The 23725-nt window shown below is 41.5% G+C and overlaps 1 protein-coding gene across 4 annotated transcripts; it reads right to left on the bottom strand.

The window, feature by feature from the left end:
* Positions 1-147: 147 nt before the first annotated feature.
* Positions 148-23440, bottom strand: LOC148889968 (uncharacterized). Of its 4 annotated transcripts, XM_089010596.1 has the most exons (15): positions 23225-23440; positions 18171-18255; positions 12041-12234; positions 11880-11935; positions 11612-11748; positions 11316-11511; positions 11092-11236; positions 9542-10789; positions 8283-8552; positions 7736-8068; positions 6545-6703; positions 6260-6433; positions 4773-4854; positions 4537-4685; positions 148-2823 (listed from the first exon to the last, which is right to left on the bottom strand). In XM_089010596.1, the coding sequence occupies exons 5-15, from the start codon at positions 11706-11708 to the stop codon at positions 2557-2559; spliced, it is 3120 nt and encodes a 1039-aa protein (XP_088866722.1). In that variant the 5' UTR covers positions 11709-11748; positions 11880-11935; positions 12041-12234; positions 18171-18255; positions 23225-23440; the 3' UTR covers positions 148-2556. The 4 variants fall into 4 exon arrangements, with proteins under 4 accessions (XP_088866722.1, XP_088866719.1, XP_088866720.1 ...); XM_089010593.1 differs by lacking the exon at positions 18171-18255 and having other exon boundaries at positions 11880-11965; XM_089010594.1 differs by lacking the exon at positions 18171-18255 and having other exon boundaries at positions 11316-11508; positions 11880-11965.
* Positions 23441-23725: the final 285 nt, after the last annotated feature.

Genomic DNA, 23725 nt, shown 5'->3' with positions numbered 1-23725 from the left:
CATTAAACACTTTGCGCACTCGGTAATGAAAAATACGCGCGTGGGGTAAATAAAATAAAGCGCGTAGCCCACATAAACCTGCTACTGTTTGGCACTTGTAGCAACCACATTGATTGAGTTTAGTTGGTTGAATGAAGAAAAAAAAAAGTATTTATTTTTTAACAACAAGCTAGCAAGTGTGTTTGTGTGTGCATGGCAAAGAACAGGCTGGACGACCATCAGCCTTCATGCCAGTAGAGCCAGCTCTCTCCACAGCAAATCCGAGTTACAAATATATATTTTCATCAAAACAGTGACAAAACACAGTTCTGTCCAAGGATGGAGATATCAATTTACTGTCATTTCAGTTTGGCTGCTTATAAAAGTACGTAAATGACAGTCGCGTGAACCTTTTTTTTTTTGTATTCAGTAAAGTGATAAATTCACATTTGTTAAAAAAAAATCTGAATAGATGCATTATTTGTCCTGATAAGAATTTGTTGCAATTCTAAAAATTGTGCATGAATACAAATGTCGAACATCTGCATTAAAAATTTGCTTTTAACTCATTCACTGCCATTCGGGAATTGAAAAGTGTGACGTGGAGCGCTATTCCTGAATTTATTCGGGTTCTGGGTTCGATAAAGGGCTGGTCAGACCTCTGACAATGTTTTTCCCTGCCACAAGGGGCAGCATTTGCCTTTTGTACAACCGCCCGCATTTCAAGCTCAGATAACTCCAGACCCATACAAGTTAGGAATTAATTTTTTTTCTGATGAAAGAAGAATTCTTACACTCCATTGAATGTTTGTAAGGTCCTAAAACTCAATATTCTGTGGGTCCTGCGATTTCATTGAAAATGACAAAAACCCTGGCACCGGAGTGGACACATTTTTGCACATATTCAGGTAGAGAATGAGTTAAAATTTACAATTGCATCAATTGTCAAACATCATAAATCGTGCCTATTTTGAAGGGAATGGCACAATAGAAAAAAAATAAAAATAAGGGGCGATAAGATTACCGTACTTGCGGTGGTGTAAAATTACTCATGTACAAGAGTCACCAGTAGGTTACCAATTAACAGATCACACCTTGAGTAATTTGTAAAAAGGTAGCAAAACACCCAAAGCCAGTAAACACATGATCTCTTTTTTTGTGATATTAGACTAGAAAAAGACACACATAAAGAGTAAAATTCACCACGCGACAACGGTAACAGTCCCATCAAGGGATCTGTATTTAGAGAGTGCAAAGACAACATCTGCTTGGAGACATTTCTTAAAGGACAACCGATGCCTCCGGACAAGTTACGTCCATAATTTGTAAAATCACTTGCATATTTCACTGAGCGTATTTGACAAAGATTGCACCGCATATGGCTATATTTTACGTTTTAAGACTCGCGCTGAATATTCAGGAAGTCTTGGTTTTGAGTTAGTGACGATTCCTGACGTCACGTCACGGAGGTAACGCCCCTGACCGAGAAAGCGACACACAATGCATTTTGGGTACTTTGTTTGGTCTGACAACTTCGTGTTGATCCGTGTTGATGGCGAAATTAGAAGGAAAACACATAAAATTAGAAGGAAAACACATAAATACTAGTGCAGCGTGTTCTACCGGAAACAAATTCCTTGTGTGTCCTACATACTTGGCAATAAAGATGATTCTGATTCTGATTCTGATAACGCGATGGTGAATTGTTGTGTGTTGCACCAAGACAACTATTTGATATTCGCTGACAAATTCCAAGCAGACAAATCAGCCCATTTCCAACAGAGTTTGGCGCCATCTTGTGCATTTTCTGGGACGCTACATTTCATCCAGATGCCTTAAAATGACACGGAATTACTTCTTTAATCGGTTGCAAACATTTATGCTTTCCTCTTCAGAACTAATTGAATCATATTCATAACTGGATGAGTAACAAGAAAGCATCTTCTCCGAATTTGAAGCCATTGTTTTGATTCTCCAGCAAGGCAAGACGTCTTGGTGTGACGTCACGAACAAGGGGGTGGGACCTTCTGAAACTGGCCATTTCCGGTTTCATTTTGAAATAGTTTTGGGAGACTAAGTCATTTTTATTGGTGTTTTTTATTTGACTAAAAAATATCAGCCAGCGTGTTTTGGGTATTTTAGATGCTATAAAACGTTTTTCTAAAGTCAGTTAGGAAACAAAAAAATGGTGTCGGTTGTTCTTTAAGATCATTCACACCAATTGGCCAACACAAATCCCCATGCGCTCCATTTAGTCAAGCGTCTAATTTGAACTTTGAAAAGAACAGGCAAACCATGTGGCTGAAAATCTCAGGTTGATACCGCGGAACATGTGCTCGTTTGTTGCGACGCATGATTATGACTTTCAAAAGAAATAATTCTCTTTGGGCTGGTTCATAAAACACCGCTTAGGCCAAATTCCTGAGTTCGAAAAGGCAAGAAAATCATTTTGGCGCAAAAGTCGCAAAGGAGGAAATTGTAATCACGTGACCCACCGTGTCTCAGATTAATACATGTGATTAAAAAAAAAATTGTGTGCGTGTAGAAGATTGAGGAAATGCGGCGCGTACAGTCAGTCTAGCTGAAAAGTTTAATAAAGCAACCGTGGCAGTAGGGCTTGTCATTCTGCTCCTTAAAAGTGCCCTTGTTGAGCTGCTTGAGACAAAAAGCGCACACAAAATGTTCCGGGTGAAACTTTTTACCCATAGCTGTGATGCAGCGGCCCGTGATGGCCTTCTGGCAACCCGAGCAGAGCGAACCGCGGCGCTCGTGGTAGTGCGCCTCGCAGTACGGCTGCCCCTCGTGGTCAAAGAAGCTGCCGTTGATGAACGGCGTGAAGCACTCCTGCAAAACAACAGCGCGTCATCAAGCAACAGCTTTTATTTATACAGTAACGTCGCGATATTTCGATATTCTCCGGAGTCGGAAAAAATATCGATATAAGCGGACTATCGATATATCCGATCCTGCGTCGAACTTCATTAAAAGTCGGCATTGAATGGGGGATCTTTGATATGGCATGTAATTTTCTCCTTGAGTTCATGGATTGCGTATCTAGCTTGCTTTTGTACTGTAGTGAAGTGACAAACTTATGCATTAAATAAAAACGGCATTTATTATTTTCATTGCAATAGTGACTGTGTAGCACTCGACATTGTTCTATTCACACGAGAGAAACCACGAACGCCAGCATGTACATACTGGATGAAAAATAGTGATTATTGCAAGCGATAAAGATATCCGAATACAACACAATTAAATACATGTACGAAAAACAAAAATTGCAACGTCTACATTACTTGATAACGTATTCTGCGGCACGTCGAACTCTTTAGCAATTCTTGTTGGATTGTCCTCCACAGCCACTATTGCCTTGTACTTGTACTTCGTTCCGATATCACAATTCTCACGTTTCCCCATTGGTGTTGAACAACTGTATACTGTATAAGAAGCCTACAGCATGTTTCAGATGCAGTGCAAGACACGAAAGCTGGTCACGTGACCAAGGGTGTGACCGATACAGATATCGCTCATGGTGGTACTGTATAGAAATCCATAAGCAAGGATAAGTTGTGTCCATAATTTGTAAAATGGCTTCAAATGACTTCTACTGAGCGTATTTTACAAAGATTCCACCGCATATAGCCATTTTTTACATTTTAAGACTCGTGCTGAATATTCCGGAAGTCTTGTTTTTGAGTTGGTGACGAGTCCGTACGTGACGTCACTGAAGGAACGCCCCTGACCGAAAAAAGGACACATTGTAGCAGTCCTTCCATCACGTCAATGATTGTTTGGTCTGAAAACCTTATGTTGCACCAGAAAGAGCCAAAAGAGGGCATCCAAGCTCCATGGAAGAAATGTATCAGCCTGTGGAAACGGGCTGATTCATTCTTCACAACAGCTCGGTGGCCATTTTCTGCCTCTTTTTGGGTGAGACATTTCCCCCCAATGTTGCCTCAAAATGGCACGGAATAAATTCTTTAATCGATTGCAAACATGTATGCTTTCCTCTTCAGAACTATTTGAATCATATTCATAACTGGATGTGTAACAAAAGCATCTTCTCCAAATCTGAAGCCATTGTTTTGATTCTCCAGCAATGCAAGATGTCTTGGCGTGACGTCACGACTTTCTGAAAATGCCCAATTCGCAGCTCAATTTTTTTTGCAGATTTTGGAAACTTTTAAGTCATTTTTATTGGTGTTTTGCATTTGAATAAAAATATCATACTGCATGTTTTGAGTATTTTAGATGCTATGAAACGCTTTTCTGATGTCAGTTAGGAAACAAAAAAGTGACGTCGGTTGTCCTTTAAGCTGTTTTTGTATCGATATAAGCAGAGCAAAATGGCTGGCGGGAGATGAAAAGGGCACCGTAGTAAGTGGATTATCGTAATAACCAGGTATCATACTAACCGGAACTAATTACTATACATAAGACTAGAAATTTGCTGGGAAATGAAAATAGTATCGTAATAAGCAGTACTATCAATATAACCGATATGGATATAACGAGACTTTACTGTATGTCACGCGATTGAATCCGGGTTCTCACCCTGCAGACGAAGCATTCGGGATGCCACAGCGAATTGAGTGCGGAGATGTAGTTGTCCAGTATGGCTCGGGCGCAGCCTCCGCATTTGGGGGCAAACATGTCAAAGTAGTCCTTCCTGCAGAAGGCTTTGCCATCCTTCTCGTGAAAACCTGCGCGGAAGCAATGATTCGTGCAGATAATCTCGCATGTTTTTTTTATAACTCTATCCCGAATCTATTCATAGAGTGCTTGAGTACCTTCTGGCCCAAAAAAGGCTCCACACTGAGCGCAGAAGAAGTGCTCGGGATGCCAAGTCTTGTCCAAAGCGGTCACCACTTTCTGTGAAAGACAACAACCTGCGTCAGTTTGTCTAATTTTTAAACCAATAAGAGGATATTTTATCTTCGGAAAATAGTCCTATGGGAAAAATAACAAAGTAATTCCTGGCACGTACATGAGTATAAATAATGTACACATTCGAACCTGACCACTAGAGGGAGCATGGTTACAAAATACCAACTACAGTATGACTACTGTAGGTAACAAATTGAAGCAAATCAATAGAAACCCATAAATGTAGCAATTAGGCAAATTGTGTGTGCGAATGTGTGTGTGTGTGTGTGTGTGTACACCCTCCGAGAACAACGGAATACATTTGCATAATATATTACGGCTGTACTGTGAAAAATACAGAGTAAATTGTTGTCTTTTTTTTTTCCTTCAAGTGATGTTTTTATTTTTAAACGGCATACATTCATGAATTTATTCGGGAATCGAAAATATAACAGAACGCCATTCCCGAATTTGTTCGGGTTGTGTTTTTTACATGCTTGGGTGCTGATAAAGCGCTGGCCATGGCCTCTGGAAATGTTTATTTTCCACAAGGGGGCAGCATTTCCCCTTTTTTCCATGTTAGTGCTTTGTTCCAGCTTCAGCTGTTGTTAAAACGCAATATAAACCAATATGTTTGTATTGCATTGTATTTTGGACAGCCGCCCTCATTTCAAGCTCATATAACTTCAGACCCATACAATTTAGGAAGAAACTTTTTTTTACTGATAAAAGAAGATAATCTAAGGTTTATAACGCTGTATTGAAATTTTATTTAGTCCTAAAACTCAATATTCTGTGAGCTCTGAAATTCAAGTGACAATGACAAAAACCCTGGCACTGGACCGAACACATTTTTTTGCACGTCTGGCAGTGAATTAGTTCATAAATTAATTATGACAGAATGAGAAGGTGCCAATTTTCATGACGACATCTATACATCTGGCTATTTGTGTGGTTTTGTTACGCCGGTGAAAATATTAATCCAAAGATTTCGATGTAGCTTTTATAATTGAGGCTTACCGGATTGAACATTATTGAGTCATACGGCTATTTATTTGGTGCCAGTTGTTTTTGAAATAAATCAACTGTAGATGTGTCAAATAATCTCCGAGGAGGCAGATTGGAAAATCTTGGGAGTGACTCATGATGGGACATTCCCTGGTTAAAGTCCACTGTCTACTTCCCCTCCCTGGGGCACTGGAGCACTTGTGCACTGTGTGTGTGTGTGTATGTGTGTCTACTAATAACGGGAAAAAAACACGAGTGTATCTGTCAATATCACACAAGAAGTCACTCATCCATGAATGGCGACCATTAGCGTAGAAATAAATAGCAAAACAATATCCACACATCCATGCAACCTATGTTCAGTCCCTTATGGAATGAGTGTGTCCATGTATGCATTACTAACATCCAGTATGGGCCCGTTGCAGTAGTGGCATCGTGGCGAGAAGAGACTGTGATAGTCTTTCTCGCAGTAAGGTTGCCCATCGCGCTCAAAAAAGTTCCTGGAGCCGATCTCGTCCTGGCAGTGGGTGCACACAAAGTGCTCGGGGTGCCACGTTCTTCCCATGGCGGTCACCACCTGAGGGATTCATCGCACAAGGGATTGAATGACAATACATATATACATAATCGCTGCTATTGACCGTGTCCAAGTTCTACATGTTTGTATATCAACGTATGATGGAATCACCTGTCCAACGATGGGCTTCTTGCAGGCACCACAGACCCCTTTAGCCACAGTCTGGACTCCCAGTCTGTTCAGGTCAGATTGCAGGCTGCCAAGCATGTTGTCCAGTTTATTGGCGGGCTTCGGTGGTCCGGTGGCAGAAGTCTTTCCCTGGGACTGTATCTGATGAACATTGGAGAGATTTTTTTGCGTGAGAGGTTACAAATAAATACATTAATTAAATTAATAAACAAATAGGTCGATAAATAAATAAATATAACTAACTAGCTATCGAACTGGATAGATACATTAGTTTGACAGGTAGCTAGCTAGCTAGATAATGATCTTTTACTGAACTTAGTTTTACTCCCTGTCGCTTTCTACTATCTTTGTGACTGCTTTATCACATGTATATGATAGTTGTCTATGTTTAGTGCTTTGTTACAGCTTTAGCTGTTGTTAAAGCGCTATATAAATCAATATGTATTGTATTGTAATTTATAACCTGGCTGTAAACTGTCTAGCTGTTGGCTATCTTGCTATCTATTAACATTTTTTTGCTATCTATTAGCTAGCTAGCTAGCTTTTAGCAGTCTAGCTACAGAAAAACTTTATCCTGTGACTGTAAAGTGACCTTGACAGTTTTGAAAGGCGCTAAGAAATCAAATGTATTATTATAAATAGATGATTAATGAATAAATAATGAATAGTCTTGTTTATTTAACGCCAAGACGTGCAAATTTGTCAGCTGCATTCTGACATTCCGGTAAATTTAATAAACAACAGTCTCATGAAGTTTGGACCACGAACCTCAGTCTTTCATTATTTCTCTTGTGAAAACCTTGGATTTGTAATTTCATAAAAGTCAAAGATATAACAGCTAAACGTTAGAGGCTGTAACAGAAACCAACCTTTCCCGCACATGGTCAGTATGTGTGACGCTCAACTTGCCTCTAAGCTCTTAAACTCTGCCCCGAACACACCACTTTGGGTGCCGTCATACATCCGAATTAGAAAAAGGACTCTCAGGCAACGCGCAAAGAGGTTCTCCGTTTTCAGCTTGCTGCCAAAAACAGACCGAGGGATCAAATGACCTCTTGGCTGCCATCAATACAAAAGGTATAAACTTGCGATTTCACCATCGAGCAAATTAAGAACAGTTTTAAATGACACGAAATGATTTTAGCAAACAGGGGAAGAGAGGGGGAACCATGCCTGCATCGGTGGGAAGATGGCGTCATACTCAGTCTGACAGGTTACAGATACAAAAACCTTGGAGGGCGGAGGTGGCGTGATGGGTTTGGGTGGGGGGCTTGGTGAAGGATCGCGCTGCACGGGGGGAGGTGTGGGGTCCTTTGGGGGAGGAGTAGGCTCCTTAGGAGGCGGCGGGCTAGGCTCCCGTGGAGGCGGAGGGGTTGGGGGAGGTGGAGGTAACGGTAGTGGCGGCGGGGTTTGTTTTGCTGGAGGTATCTTTTTGGGAGTTGGGGGGGACTTCAGAGGGGGGAGGACTTTCCTTTGAGGCACAGGAGACTCAGGAGGGACGATGATCTGGATGGGGCGAGGGGGTGAGGAAGGAAATGGCAAAGAAGAGCGAAGAAAGTAAAGCACAGCAAGTAGGGAGGAAGAAGAAATGGTAGAAAATGGGAATGACAAAGTAAAAAGTTGCCTCTAAAAAAGTAAACAAGTCAAAAATAAATATTTCCTCTTATCTCCCAGATATTTCAGCCATTTTGGATTTGAAACGGATGTTTCTACCATCTACCTTATCCACGGGTGGCAGGGTCCTTTCCTCGCGTATTCGCTGCGGGTTTGACATCACGATGACTCCTTCTGTCAGCCATTCATCCGGCTGTTGTTTACGCCGTCGTCTCACCCGGCCGATCCCCAATTTCCCTTCGAGCTCCTCAATGAGTCGATCTTGCGATTGACTCTTATTCACGATAACCGGTCCCATTTTACGCCTGGCTACTCCATCCTTGTACATGGGGTGTACGTTGGACGTCTCTTTTGTGCGACGGATGACCGACTTGAGCTGGAGAGGAGATGGAGCAGTGCAGGTTGCGGCGAATTCCGAGTTGGATTTCAAGCACAGGAGGAACAATCAAGCGCACTCAAGTTAGGCCGCTGTGAAAATGCTCTGTACACATGTACCCCCGATTGCATTTCTTGCAAAAGCAAACATCACTTTCTTCTGTCATTCCAAAACCAAACCGCTCGCGATCGCCAAGTCAGGCGTTGACATGCCGGAGACTCAAGACAAATCAAATGCATCACAAAGTGCTTTCGCAAGCCCAAAGCCAAGCTGAGAATGAAGGGAAATAGATCCCACATCTAAAAACATATTCTGACTGGCAAAAGTTTCAATCTTTGACGTTTGCATCATTGCTGGTTGCGTAAATATCACAGGCTAGGTCCTACGACGAACTGAATTGTTGACTCAGGCAAGTGGGAGCATGCAGTCATCCGATTAGTAATTCTTTCGACATCAGCCACGAGAAACTTTGGAGCCCGTTGCATTTGGTATGCGTTGGTTGACACTCCATGCGTCACACCACACTCAAGTGTTCTACTTGGACAAAGCTTGTGTTGAACAGGTGTCAAAGTCAAGGGCCGGGGGCCAAATCTGGCCCGCCATAGCGTTTTTTTTCGGCCCACAAAAGCAAATCAAGCATGTCAAGTGCCATGATGTTTGCTAAAGTCCGAACCAAAATTTCAAATTGTTCCATTTAAACACAATAGCAGTCATTATTCTTGACTTCAGTTTTGAAAACTGGTCATTCGTTAATTTGTTGTGTTTTCTATGTTATATGTGGAGGGGATGAAACATTCTAACGGTTTCCCCAAATTCATAATGGCCCTGGAGAGGAAACCCTAACTACCATGTGGCCCATGGCAAAAAATGAGTTTGACACCCTTGAAGTACGAGAACGTTCCCATGGCCTGAATAAACCAACTACATATTTTCAACTCTTATTTCATGCCATCTTTTTTGGGGGGGATCTGATTTGATGCATTTCCTACTTGGCCGGAAGCTGATACACGCTCGATAGCCGATGGCTGCAACGTTGGCAGATCCAGCGTTGCATCTGGTGTCCCCGGGCTGGTGGAGGGGGTGAAACACTCATCAATCCAACTGGCTTCGGTCATTGGTGTCAGGGTCTCTTCTCGGCTCACGTCTGGGTACGTGCCATCGTCTTCATCCCATAATCCGGGGTCATCCTCAAGTGGTTGCTTCTCATCAGGGTGACTCGGATCAAGCGCTAGGAGTTTATCTAAGGCGTTATCCAATAAGGGCTCCCGACACGGCCACAATAGGTCCATTGTGTCACTTTGCTGATATGCGGTTGTCGGGGAAGACGAGCTTGTTGACGATCCTGCAGAATGCGAAACTGGTCGGAGACCGTTACCGGTATCTGCAACCGTGTAGGTCTTTCTGATGACTAGAGCAGGGCTCATTGGAGCTGTACTTTGGTTTTTTGTTGGTGGACGGATTACTGGCCCTGAGGTCTGAGGGATTGATTCCGGAGAGCAACTTTTGGTATCACTGTTTTCGACATCGAAAACGGTCAGCGGACTTGGAAGCTTTGAATGTGGACTGGAGAGTTTTGGGATTAAGACTGGACTCTTGGGAACATTACTTGAAACCTGTCCGGATAGTTTTGGAACGTTTCCCAGGCTGTTAGATATTGCCAATGCTTCTGGAGTCGTTGGTGTGACCGCATATTCATTCTTTTCAAGTAAATCTTGGCCAGGATGTGCAGGTTCAGGACTGTCGTCTTTGGGACTGGGGCTCAAACTCGAAGTTAGGCTCGACTGTTTGGACAAACTAAGTGTAACTGGGATGGAAACATCAACTGAACCGGTTTTACTTGCAGCAGGGGGTGAAGTGAAACTACGTGAATTCATTCCAAGTGAATTTGAGGCTTCGTAAGCAGAAACTTGAGCGACTGACGCACTGGATGACCCACCATGGTCCGTTTCAACGAATCGCTTTGGCGTACTGGAACCTCGGAAGCTCTCTGAACGAGAAATCTCTGAGATGACAATGCCACCGCCTTCTTGTCTGGCTGTTGAAACCGTGACAGTGGAACATTCACTAAGGGTAGGGCTTGAACAACCGTCTTCATCTATGTGGAGTTCCAATGGATGCGGAGTACGAGGGGGTGTGGTGGAACAAGAAAGCGTATCAATATCGATAAGGGTAACGGAGGACAGGGCGTCAGGGGTTATCATTGGTGAGCCCGCAGGATATGAAGGGTCTATCACTTCCTGGTTCAGGGACGATTCAGAGCCAGATTGCCCGTAACATATACACACACGTATACACAAAGACAAACAAAGTGATAGAGAAAAGAAAACAGATCAAGAAATATAAACTGAGATGAAAGGAAAGGAATGGAAAGGTGGTGCTTAACAAAAACACAAAATACTTCTGGGCAATGCAGTTGTTAAAATTTTCCGTTTGAATTTATAGCACTTATGATTTAGGTTTAGAGGTTAGGTTAGGGTTTTCAAATATATCTTTTTTCCTCAAATGACTACATCCAAAAACATTTTTAAAAAATGCTCACATTGCTTTGGACTTTGAAGTCCGACAAGGATGCCATCAGCTCGTCCAGCTCTCGTGTGGCGGAGGACGCGGACATTCTCGATTGTTGTTGCATTTGTGTTTCCTGTCCATCAATCTGCCCGTCCGATACCAACAAGGTAGTTGGGCTAAAGAGAGAACGATTCACATTCTATTGTTGATTCGTCGCAACAATGTTTCACGTTATTGACAGATTCATTTTTTCACCTTGTCGAGGGGACGGAGCTCTCCAGCTCATCCAGAAGACTCTCCACACTCGGTCGTACGTCTTCGATTCCCCGAGTCGCAGCGTTGCGTTTGGGCTTTTCCAACAATGGCGGCGAGTCCTGGGATGGAACGGACACTCCGTTCTCTTGAATACTTTGGACCGTGACGCCGGCAGGTAGAGGCGGGGCTACATCTTCTATCGACGGAAATTCGATATTGACGCTTTCGGCAAACTGGAAAATTGCTTTTATTTTGAAATAGTGTAAAAGTTGGACAAAAACGGGTCATAGGCACACCTTCTGTAGCGAAGGCGGGGGTGCTTTGCTGGACGGAGTTGAGTTCCAGGAGCAGACGGTCCAGCTCTGACAGATTGTTTCCAAATGATTGGTTCATGGCAGGTGAAGTTTCATTGCTCTTCTGCTTATTGGGAAAACTGCACACAAAGCGGAAACCGTTCAACATCAACTCACAATAGTCAGAATATAGTCAAAGAACGTATCCTTAGTTTCAATTTTCACCCTGTTTTGGCGGTCTATGTGTTTTTCTTTTGACAAAATATTTTACCTGTATACATGGTCCTCTTCTCCAGGATGTTGAGGTGGACTGCCGTTTTCTTGTGACTGAGGCGAGGGAGTCACGTGTGAATTAGTCTTAAATCCATTTAAATGAAGAGACACTTTAATCGTGACCGACCTTGGTTCATTTTGAGACTTTATAATACTTACCAGAGTATTTGCGTCCACTTCTTGGACTCCATTGAGTGTTTTCTCAGAGAGAATGGGTGAACCTTGAGGTGGAAAGCAGACATCTTGCTGGGCCTGAACTCCGACAGGGAGGGAGTAAGCCGTGTCATCAGAAAGGAAAAGCGGACATTTGGAAATGTGGGTTGTCGTGGATTCAAGGTCTGCCAACAAAGCATCTACGGAAACACAGAATTAGGATTTTATATTACACACATTGGTTCAGTTAATACAACAAAATACTACAGACTGTCTGTGATTCTCCAAAACAGCATTTTTTGCAATCTGAAAACACTCTATACCCAGGTATCAAAGTCAAGGACCGGGGGCCAAATCTGGCCCACCACATCCTTTTATTCGGCCTGTGACCGCTTGCAAAAAAAAATCTAATTATCCCATGTAAACCACAATAACATTATGTTTGACTAAAATTTTGAAAACTAGTTATTCATTAATTTGTTGTGCGCTTTATATGTAATATATGGGGATTAATAATTCGAATGGCTTCTCCAAAGTCAATAAAAACAACAGCCATATCAGTTCCTCTTTCTACCATGGCCCCATTCTCGTAAAACTTTGAACAATTGCCGTCTGGCCTTCTATGGGATCTTGTCAGTGCACCCCGCATCAAACTTAGTCTTTAAATACAACAGCAAGATGACAAACTGTAACATTAGGAACATCTGACGACCTGGAAACCGAGGCTTAGAATAGCACCGCGTCATGAGACGGTAAGGAGCAGAGCCATCCCGTATCCACTCGGACAGAGCGGCAACTAGCATGTATGGCGTGGCTCACATGTCACTAAACGGCAGAGGGATGCAGAGCAGAGATTCCAACAGCCAAATCTTTATGAGCTGCGGAAAAATATGTAAAAAAAAAAAAGGGGGGGCGCAATACAGTCATCCCTACACCAAGATCTGGACTGTACCCATCATACAAGGGGAAGTCAAGGTTTTTGTAGTATTGTTTTTAGACAAAATGTGTTTCTGTGTTGGAACAAGACGTGGGTAAAAATATCGATTCATCAATGCACTGCAAAACGTTTCCCACGTGATACCTTGTCAATTCAGTAACTCTGGTCAGAAGAAGACATATTTCAGTTCTCCAGATGTAAACTGTGGTTGACCCCCCTTTTTTGTTAGATGTGAGAAAAAGGTGACGCTGTAATATCAACGTAGAGACGAAAAAGGCTGCCCTCCTTTCAAGCTCATATAACTCCCGACCCATATAATTTAGGAATTGACTACTTTTTTTTCTGATGAAAGAAGAGAGTCTCAGGTTTCTAACGCTGTATTAAATGTTTATCTAGTCCTAAAAGTCAATATTCTTGGAATTCAAGTGACAATGACAAAAACCCTGACTACTACTACTACTACTACTACTACTTTTGTGATTGTCACTTGAATTCCAGGACACACAGAATAGTGAGTTTTACTACTACTACTACTACTACTACTACTACTACCACTACCACTACTAATAATACTACTACTACTACTACTAATAATAATAATAATAAAAATAAAAACAAAGAAATAAATGGTTAAATGGGTACATGAGTAAATAAATAAACGCAATAATAACAACAAAAACAATATTGATGATAATAATAATAATAATTAACAGTTCATAATGGACTAAAACAAACAAATTTGACTGGAAAATGCCCTGAAAAACGTTGTTCTCAACTCCAGCTGTTTTCAGAACAAAGCTAAAGTGCAGCTGCTGAAGATCTCAGTCAACAGATGTTAGTCCAGATGGTTTGCACTGGGGATGCTAATCAAATTAGCTGCGCATCTGAACTGGCTTGACCCTTCACCCAACACAATTTTCAGCTGCAAAATAAGTTAGTGCTGAAAGATTAATCCTCAGGCAACACACACTTTTAATAGCATGACATGACAATGTGGGTGAAACATGCAGGTTATTTACAAAGTGGCATGAATAACATGTGAAATAAAAAGCATGTCTCTTCACTGAAGGACGTGTTGCGGCCCGTTTATCGACGACACAAATACAGAGGTGTGTCAGCTTCCTCTGTCAAGAAGACAAACACACATATTTCTCCAGTGGCCCAAAAAAATGTACCTCCAGTAAAGTGAGAAAAATCACAGGAGCCTTCAAAAATCATCCGTTTCCAAAAAATAATCACGGAAAAACAACCCAGTGGCAGAGCGGCACCTATGGGTTATGAAGTCATCCTGACTTGTTTGTAAAACAGTGCCCATGCTAATGCTAATGCTAAAAGCCCCACCGAGGCGAATAGAAAAGTCACTTTACAGTCACGCGTTCACTCAACCTGGAAGTAACTCAAATAGATAGAAAGCTAGCTAATGGATAGCTAATAGATAGCCAGCCAACTAGACCGCTAAAAGCGAGCTAATAGATAGCTAATAGATAACTAACAGATAGCAAATAGCGAGGTTAATGCATTTTTATGCTTCATAAAACATGTAAATCTGGATTTTGGAACGGATTAGGGCATTTAGATGGAAAACGTGTCTTGACTTACAATTTGTTTTTTTTAGAAGATTTTGTTTTTTCCGGAACATATTCACGATCCTTATCACGATTGTACATTTTTTTGGCGGCCAATTGATATCTGCTCATGTTTAAAGGACAACCGACATTACTTTTTTGTTTCCTAACTGACATCAGAAAAACGTTTTATCGCATGTAAAATACCCAAAACACGGAGTATGATATTTTTTATCAAATGCAAAACCCCAATAAAAATGACTCAAAGTGTCCAAAATCTGCAAAAAAAAAAAGAACCCGGAAGTGGCCAGTTTCAGAAGGTCCCGCCCTCTTTTTCGTGGTGTCACCCCAAGACGTCTTGCCTTGCTGGAGAATCAAAACAAGGGCTTCAGATTCGGAGAATATGCTTTCTTGTTAATCATCCAGTTATGAATATTATTCAAATAGTTCTGAAGAGGAAAGCATACATGTTTGCAATCGATTAAAGAATGTATTCCGTGAGGCAATTGGTGGGGAAATGTAGCACCAAAAAAAAAAAGGCAGAAAATGGCAACAAAGCTCTGTGTAAGGAATTAATCAGCCCGTTTCCACAAGCTGATTAATTCCTTCCATGGAGCTTTGTCACCCTCTTCTGCCTCTTTTTGGTGCAACACGAAGTTTTCAGACCAAACAAGTACAGCAAAATGCATTGACGTGATGGAAGGACTGCTACAATGCGTCCTCGTCACCAACTCAAAAACAAGACTTCCGGAATATTCAGTGTGAGTCTTAAAACGTAAAATATAGCTATATGCGGTGGAATCTTTGTAAAATACGCTCAGTAGAAATCATTTGAAGTGATTTTACAAATTATGGACACAACTTGTCCGAAGATGTCGGTTGTCCTTTAAAATGTCATCACGACGGCACAACAGGATTGACACAATAAGACAGTGAGTGAAACGGCAAAAGTGTCTAAAGGCGCAGCTCTCAAGGCTACAATGTGAGCTGACGCCGAACCGAGGAGACTCCCTTCCTCTCAGATGAATGCTATGCATTTTAATTACACGGACATTGCTTCGTGAGGGCGATCATCACGGGAGTTCAAAAGAGGAAGTGAGGGGAAGATAAAACGAGACTGACGAGATCTGAACAGCAGGAGAGCGGATGAAAAGGAACAGGATTTAAAAAAAGGGGGGGGAGCGTTGGGGGCTGCAGGAAAGAAGGGGATGGAAAGATAACCATATAAGGAGTAGACTGTGAATAATGCTGCTGCGGACTACAGTCAGAGCAGCTCAAAAAACAGAATATGAAGGGTAATTGCACAGATTAAGTCCAGGTAAAGACGGCGAAACATCTCAGAGCATGCAGTAAATCGATGCGATCGACAGATCCGATCAATTCAAGACTGCGCTGTGTGCGCCCGGGAGTGAAGGGGGAAAAACACAAACATGATGTTTAAAGGACAACCGACGCCCTCCGGACAAGTTGTGTCCATAATTTGTAAAATCACTTCAAATGACTTCTACTGAGCGTATTTTACAAAGATTTCAGCTATATTTTACATTTTAAGACTCGCGCTGAATATTCAGGAAGTCTTGTTTTTGAGTTGGTGACGAGTCCATACGTGACGTCACTGAAGGAACGCCCCTGACTGAGAAAGTGACACACAATGCATTTTGGGTACTTTGTTTGGTCTGAAAACTTCGTGTTGATCCGTGTTAATGGCGAAATTAGAATGAAAACACATAAATAATGCAATGGTCAATCGTAGTGTGTTGCACCAAGACTACTATTTGATACTAGCTGACAGAAATTCCCAGCAGACAAATCAGCTCCTTTCCAACGGAGCTTGGGCGCCATCTTGTGCATTTTCTGGGACGCTACATTGCAGTCCAAATGCCTCAAAATGACACGGAAGGACTTCTTTAATCGATTGCAAACATTTATGCTTTCCTCTTCAGAACTATTTGAATCATATTCATAACTGGATGAGTAACAGGAAAGCATCTTCTCCGAATCTGAAGCCATTGTTTTGATTCTCGAGCAAGGCAAGACGTCTTGGCGTGACACCACGAACAAGGGGGCGGGACCTTTTGAAACTGGCCACTTCCGGCTTCAAATTGAAGTAGTTTTTAGACACTTTAAGTCATTTTTATTGGTGTTTTCATTTGACTAAAAATATCATCCTGCGTGTTTTGGGTATTTTACATGCTATAAAACGTTTTTCTGATGTCAGTTAGGAAACAAAAAAGTGATGTCGGTTGTCCTTTAAACCCGATAATGCATTTCGGGGGCTGCCTTTCTTGCTCAAAGCAAACATGATTAAAAAAAACGTCTCTCTCTTGGAAGTTTCTAAATGTCATGACATTTAAAGACTCCCTCTCTCATCTCAAACCCTCCCCCTCCGTTTGTGCTTGACTCATTCCTTTGATTCTTTGTATGTTAGACGCGGCAAATAGACATTCCTAACAGGCTGCTGCTCGTCGTCGAGAACACGCGAGTGCTGAAAAACTCAACAAAATGGCGTCGAGGTTCTTCTGGAATACAGTAAAGCCTCGTTATATCGATATCGGATATATCGATAGTCCCGGTTATATCGATACTATTTCTATGCACGCACGGAGAAAATTACATGCAAACAGGGTCGGATATATCGATAGTCCCGGTTATATCGATATTTTTTCGGACTCCCTTGAATATCGATATAACGAGACTTTACTGTAGTTGACTTTCAAGCATATGATGACAGACATGCACTCGCCATTGACAAGGCGCGACAGGTGACACGTGGACTACCACATTCGGGAAATTCAAACATGGCTGTCGTATATGAGACTCTTTTGTGCATTTTAGAGGTCAGGTAACTTGAGTCTCACATTTCTTTCTTTTAAATTATGTTTATTTTTATTTGAGGTGATAATGTGGTATGTATTGTACTGTATTTATATAAAAAATAATTGAATGAAAATGTATAATATTATATTGACAATTTTGCATAAAATGACAACCCAAAATAAAGCAGTCACAAAGATAGTAGAACGCAAAAGGGTGTATAACAGGTGTCAAAGTCAAGGCCCGGGGGCCAAATCCGGCCCGCCACATCATTTTTTTTCGGCCCGCGAAAGCAAATCACACTTGTGAAATTCCATGCTAAAATATTTTTGGATGTAAACCACAATAAGAGTCATTATTCTTGACTTCAGATGTGAAAACTAGTTTTTCATTAATTTGTTGTGCGCTCTATATGTAATATGTGGAGGGGATTAAACATATTCTCATAGCTTCCCTAAAATCATAATGTCCCTTGAGAAGAAAACCATAACTACAATGTAGCCCACGGCAAAAAATTACTTTGACACCCCTGGTGTAAAATAACACTTTTAATAACAATAGCGCTTTGAATGACTCGATAAGTGCAAAATTGATATATAAAACAGCATTTTTTTTCTTGGGGTTATATTTTTGGGCCACAAAAATATGTCATTTTGATCTGCGATGTAATTATGTCAATTGTATTTCCATCAAAAATAATGTTCTTTAAAGGATAGCCGACATCTCCGGACAAATTGTGTCCATCATTTGTAAAATAGCTTCAAATGACTTCTACTGAGTGTATTTTACAAAGATTCCACCGCGTATAGCTATATTTTACCTTTTAAGACTTGCGCTGAATATTCCGGAAGTCTTGTTTTTGAGTTGGTGACGAGTCCTCACCCTACGTCACTGAAGGAACGCTCCTGACCGAAAAAAAGACATTGTAGCAGTCCTTCCATCACATCATTGCATTTGGCTGTAGTTGGCTGGTCTGAAAACTTCATGTAGCACCAAAAAAAGAGGCAGAAGAGGGCGACAAAGCTCCATGTAAGGAATTAATCAGCCTGTGGAAACGGGCTGATTAATTCCTTACAGGAGCTTTGTCGCCATTTTCTGCCTCTTTTTGTGCTACATTTCCCGCCCCCAGATACCTCAAAATGGCACGGAATAAATTCTTTAATCGATTGCAAACATGTATGCTTTCTTCTTCAGAACGATTTGAATCATATTCATAATTGGACGAGTAACAAGAAAGCATATTCTCCGAATCTGAAGCCATTGTTTTGATTTTCCAGCAAGGCAAGACGTCTTGGGGTGACATCACGAACAAGGGGGCGGGACCTTCTGAAACTGGTCACTTCCGGGTTCATTTTTTTTGCAGATTTTGGACACTAAGTCATTTTTATTGGTGTTTTGCATTTGACTAAAAATATCATACTGCGTGTTTTGGGTATTTTAGATGCTATAAAACGTTTTTCTGATGTCAGTTAAAAAACAAAAAAGTGACGTCGGTTGTCCTTTAAGTAGTGATTCATTTATGCAATAAAAAAATGGCCCTATATTGTTTTTCTTCCTCCGACATCCAATCAGTTGAGTCTAGTTATGTATTTCCTTCCAGTAAAGTAGGTCAGAGGCTCGGAAACAAGCTGCTCTCTGTCCCCTCCAGGAGGACAAGGACACAGGGAAGTGAAGTGAGAGGACAGTGACGACAAAGCACCCCCGCTGGAAAACAATCAGCCGTGTGCAAAGCTACACCATATCAGCCTGTATGTAGGGGGGGGTGAATAATCTTCCAAAAAAAAAATCATGATCAATACCATGTGACACATTTGGTGCTCGTGCCTAAGTGGGCAATCAATAGATTAAACAATTAGGAACAGCCTGTAATAAAAATGCGGCAACAAACGGCCAACAGCTGTGAAAACGATAGCCCTCGTCTTTGCTCGTCACTGTCGGTAAAAGGGAAGCCTTATCTTTCACCATTCATCAAAGTCCATTTATTAAACTTGCTGCCAACATTTTCTGATAGAAGAGCCACGTCTTATCTCACCCCGCACACCGCAATCAATATCAACTCTCAGAATGTGTCGAAGACAAATTGTCAAGAGATTGTTTTTTGGAGAAATATGATCATGACGCCATCAAACATCACAAATGTGAGAACTAGTTACAGTAAAGTCTCGTTATATCGATATCGGATATATCGATAGTCCCGGTTATATCGATACTATTTCTATGCACGCACGGAGAAATTTACATGCAAACAGGGTCGGATATATCGATAGTCCCGGTTATATCGATATTTTTTCGGACTCCCTTGAATATCGATATAACGAGACTTTACTGTATATACACATTCTAAAACATTCAATATTATTTCATTTCTACTTATTCTTGTCGGTTAGTGGGTCCATATATGTGTGTAGTTTGGTCATTTGTGTGTGTTAGTTAGTATACATGCACTCAGCTTATCGATGTAAACGTTTCTTCAGGCGTCATCTGTACTTCTTTGAAGGTGTCGGACGTTTCGCTTCTTATCCAAGAGGCTTCGTCAGCAAACTAAAGTCTTACTGGTAGTTTCGGCCCTATGTATGTATCGATACTGTCCAGACAAGGCGGTGCCGGACTCTGCTATGATAGGTCCCTGCTCTCAGGTTGGGGGGGAGCAGAGGACTACTCCCTGCGGCTCCACTGATGGTTCTGACTAACGACTGGCCTGATACTAGATCAAATAGGGCAATCAATAAAAATTACAAATGCAAAATAAAAAAATATATATATAAAAAACACTCAACATTAAAATTAATAATTAAAAATAAACAATTAAACATTAAAAATAAAAAAATAAACAATAAAATTAAACTAATGATACAGTAAAGTCTCGTTATATCGATATTCAAGGGAGTCCGAAAAAATATCGATATAACCGGGACTATCGATATATCCGATATAACGAGACTTTACTGTATTTGTCTGTTACTCATGTTTAGTTGTGGTTCGCAAAATACAGATGGATTAGATTCCACAATTGGCTTTCATTTCTGCACATTTCCCCCAAACTATGAAAACAATAACTCCAACCTTTACATTTTTACACTTGGCAGGGCTATAAAAACCAAAGCAAAAGTGTGCAAAAGAAATCTCAAGTAACCAACCACATGTCACTTTTGCAGCTTTTCTATTGGCGTAAACACATTTCCAACCTAAATTTAGACATCAGAGTATCTAGGCTACATCAGTTCTCATCTAAGAAGTACTCTGCGAGAGACATTTGCAACGTTGCGGCGGCTGAGCCGCGGGGAGTCGCCTGACATCAAAACGCTGCCTCGATAATGACGGTGTGGCAAATCACAATGACAAGTAACACAAATGAGAAGTAGTACACATCACACTCGGAGAAAAGAGTCCACTTGACAGCCGTGTGTTACGCATAGCCCGAGTTTGACTTTGGCAGAAGGAAACAACAGAGGCGAGGTCACTACAACTTTGCCTTGAGCAATGTCACGGCATCACGAGAAGATTAAACACATCTGTGTCAACAATAAAGTCATTCAAATCATCGCTTCTCTCCATGTTACCAGTTTCACCTTCTTTAGAGGTAACCGGACAACCAAAATTTACAAACTGCGTTGATCAACACTGCTGCAAAACGTAAAGGACAAACCGACGTCTCCGGACAAGTTGTCTCCATAATTTGTAAAATGGCTTCAAATGACTTCTACTGAGCGTATTTTACAAAGATTCCACCGCATGCAGCTAGATTTTACGTTTTAAGACTCGCGCCGAATATTCCGGAAGTCTTGTTTTTGAGTTGGTGACGAGTCCTCACGTGACGTCAATGAAGGAACGCCCCTGACCGAAAAAAAGGACACATTGTAGCAGTCCTTCCATCACGTCAATGCATTTTGCTGTACTTTGTTTGGTCTGAAAACTTTGTGTAGCATCAAAAAGAGGCAGAAGAGGGCGACAAAGCTCCGTGTAAGGAATTAATCGGCCTGTGGAAACGGGCTGATTAATTCCCGCCATTTCCTCGCCATTTTCTGCCTCTTTTTGGTGCTACATTTCCCGCCCCCAGATACCTCAAAATGGCACGGAATAAATTCTTTAATCGATTGCAAACATGCATGCTTTCCTCTTCAGAACTATTTGAATCATATTCATAACTGGATGAGTAACAAGAAAGCATCTTCTCCCAATCTGAAGCCATTGTTTTGATGCTCCAGCAAGGCAAGACGTCTTGGCGTGACGTCACCAACAAGGAGGAGGGACCTTCTGAAAGTGGCCACTTCCGGGTTCAATTTGAAGTAGTTTTTGGACACTTTAAGTCATTTTTTTTGGTGTTTTGCACTTGACTAAAATATCATACTGCGTGTTTTGGGTATTTTAGATGCTATAAAACGTTTTTCTGATGTCAGTTAGCAAACAAAAAAGTGATGTCGGTTGTCCTTTAGGCTAGCTTTTAAACAGTCAATAAAAATTGGCCTGTGTGGCTGGCCACCTGGAGATTTGAAATGGAGAGAGGGTGCATGGAGCAATGAGGAGCATAAATTCTGGTTGTGGCACAATGCTTTCATGTGGCCTGACACCTTTTGCTCCCATGACTGGGTCGCACAACACGTTCCAACCATCCAGCGTGCACTTCTGTGCATCTTGAGGAGGGGAACGCAAAACTCATCAGAGACCAAAGTGAAAGAGAGCAAAGAGGGGTGTCTGCGGGCCATCGAAAGGTTTCAGGTTGCTGCTAGCTCATCACTTGAAAAGAGGGACTCTTCTTGTCTGCTAAAAATACATGAAGGGGCTCTCATCTGAGAGGTGGATCGACATTTTCACCTCCCAATGAGCTGTTTGGATAATTACAAACAGACAGTTAACAAAACGCTAAGCCTGATACATTTATCCCATGTGGAAGTACGTATAACTTTTGGGCAGGCAAAAGCGTGATATTATTTACAACGTTGTAACAGACATTTCACTGGGTTGTGTGACACACTTTTATATCACTTTTTCTTTTTTTAAGCACCCTCTTCAAAGGAAGCCAAAGGAGCTATCCATGAACATGGAACGGATATAGAATGATTAATATTCTTTGGAAAGTATCACCCCCAACACGTTAACAACGACAGGCGTGGCTCAATCCGAAGAGTCATGCAGCAACACAGCAAAAAAAAAACAACAACCGTCAAAACAAAATCCCTTCAGAAATTAATTCTAAACATAACTTGTGTAGTAGATTTGTCAATACACATTAACCACAAAGTCGAAAAAAAATCGGCCCAACATGCTGATGGCTTAATTAGCCTACTTCGGAGGTTTCCCCTCTCCTTTTTAATTACAGCATTTTTTTTTTACCTCTTTTACACATGGGAGAATTTCACTTAAAATATTTACAGAGATCATACAAGTTACTGGCTGATCCTAAATAGAAATAACTGTTCACATGTGGTGCAAGCAGCGGACTAAAAAGGAAATGCATTCAAGTCCAGCTGGGCTTGAACTGAAACGCACCACGGCGGTGACGGTATAGTTAATTATTGACTTTAAACACGCCTGGGTGTTTTCGGAGCCCTGGCCAACCCCAGTCCGAACCCCCAACACAAACAGCTTCTAATCAAATGTCACAATCAAATTAATGACCCTAAGCATTAAAAGTTAGAGCACCTGAAGTATCCACCAGGAGAACAAAGGTGTGTACATTTTGAAGGACTTTTCCTCACGTACCTGAAGGGAACATTAAATTAAATGACCATACGGGGCTTTTTCTCAGCTTCCGTACACAAACTTGGGGTCGATTTACGTTTTCATCACACAAACAAGGCCGCTTAATTAACCACGTATTCGCTTACACGAAGGTTGCACGCGTGTTATTGAAATGTTGCGCTAGGCTAGATTTACCTAAATCATCCATGTCGGCCGGAAATCAACGCTGTTGAAAGAACCCCCGCAACGTTCCTGCTCCGTCGAGCACCGTTTTTGGGCTGACCGCTCCTCCGTTGTAGCGTCCGCTGGTTGAAATGTGCTGGACGGACGCAGCGAAGTTTTCAAGTTGCCCCTTGAACACGCTCCCTCACAGCACTCATCGCCAGATTGCAACGGAGAGGAGAATCTCCCCAGCAGAGAGCAGGAGCCAGCCCCCCTGCCAGCCCGGCAGCCGCCCTGCAGCTCACCAGCTCAACATAGAGGAGCTTTCGCCATCTAGCGGCACATGCGGGAAGTGGTTTACTTTATTATGTATTATAATAATAATAATACCATACATTTAATTTTAAGCGCCTTTCAAAACTCTCAAGGACACTACACTCATTGATTTTGTTGTGAATTCGTCTGAATTTTTGTAAATTTTATATATATATATATATATATATATATATATATATATATATATATATATATATA

The sequence above is a fragment of the Hippocampus bargibanti genome, linkage group LG12 (assembly GCF_051943395.1).
Source record: "Hippocampus bargibanti isolate YZ-2025 linkage group LG12, ASM5194339v1, whole genome shotgun sequence".
In the NCBI taxonomy this organism is placed as follows: Eukaryota; Metazoa; Chordata; class Actinopteri; order Syngnathiformes; family Syngnathidae; genus Hippocampus; species Hippocampus bargibanti.
This window is presented reverse-complemented; position numbering and strand designations above follow the sequence as displayed.

Excerpts from the sequence above, each read along its gene's own strand:
- LOC148889968 (XM_089010593.1), bottom strand. Across the intron at positions 8,069-8,282 it reads CCCTGCCACCCGTGGATAAG|ATCATCGTCCCTCCTGAGTC; the intron begins GTAGATGGTAGA and ends CGCCCCATCCAG. Across the intron at positions 6,704-7,735 it reads CCATCTTCCCACCGATGCAG|ATACAGTCCCAGGGAAAGAC; the intron begins GCATGGTTCCCC and ends AATGTTCATCAG.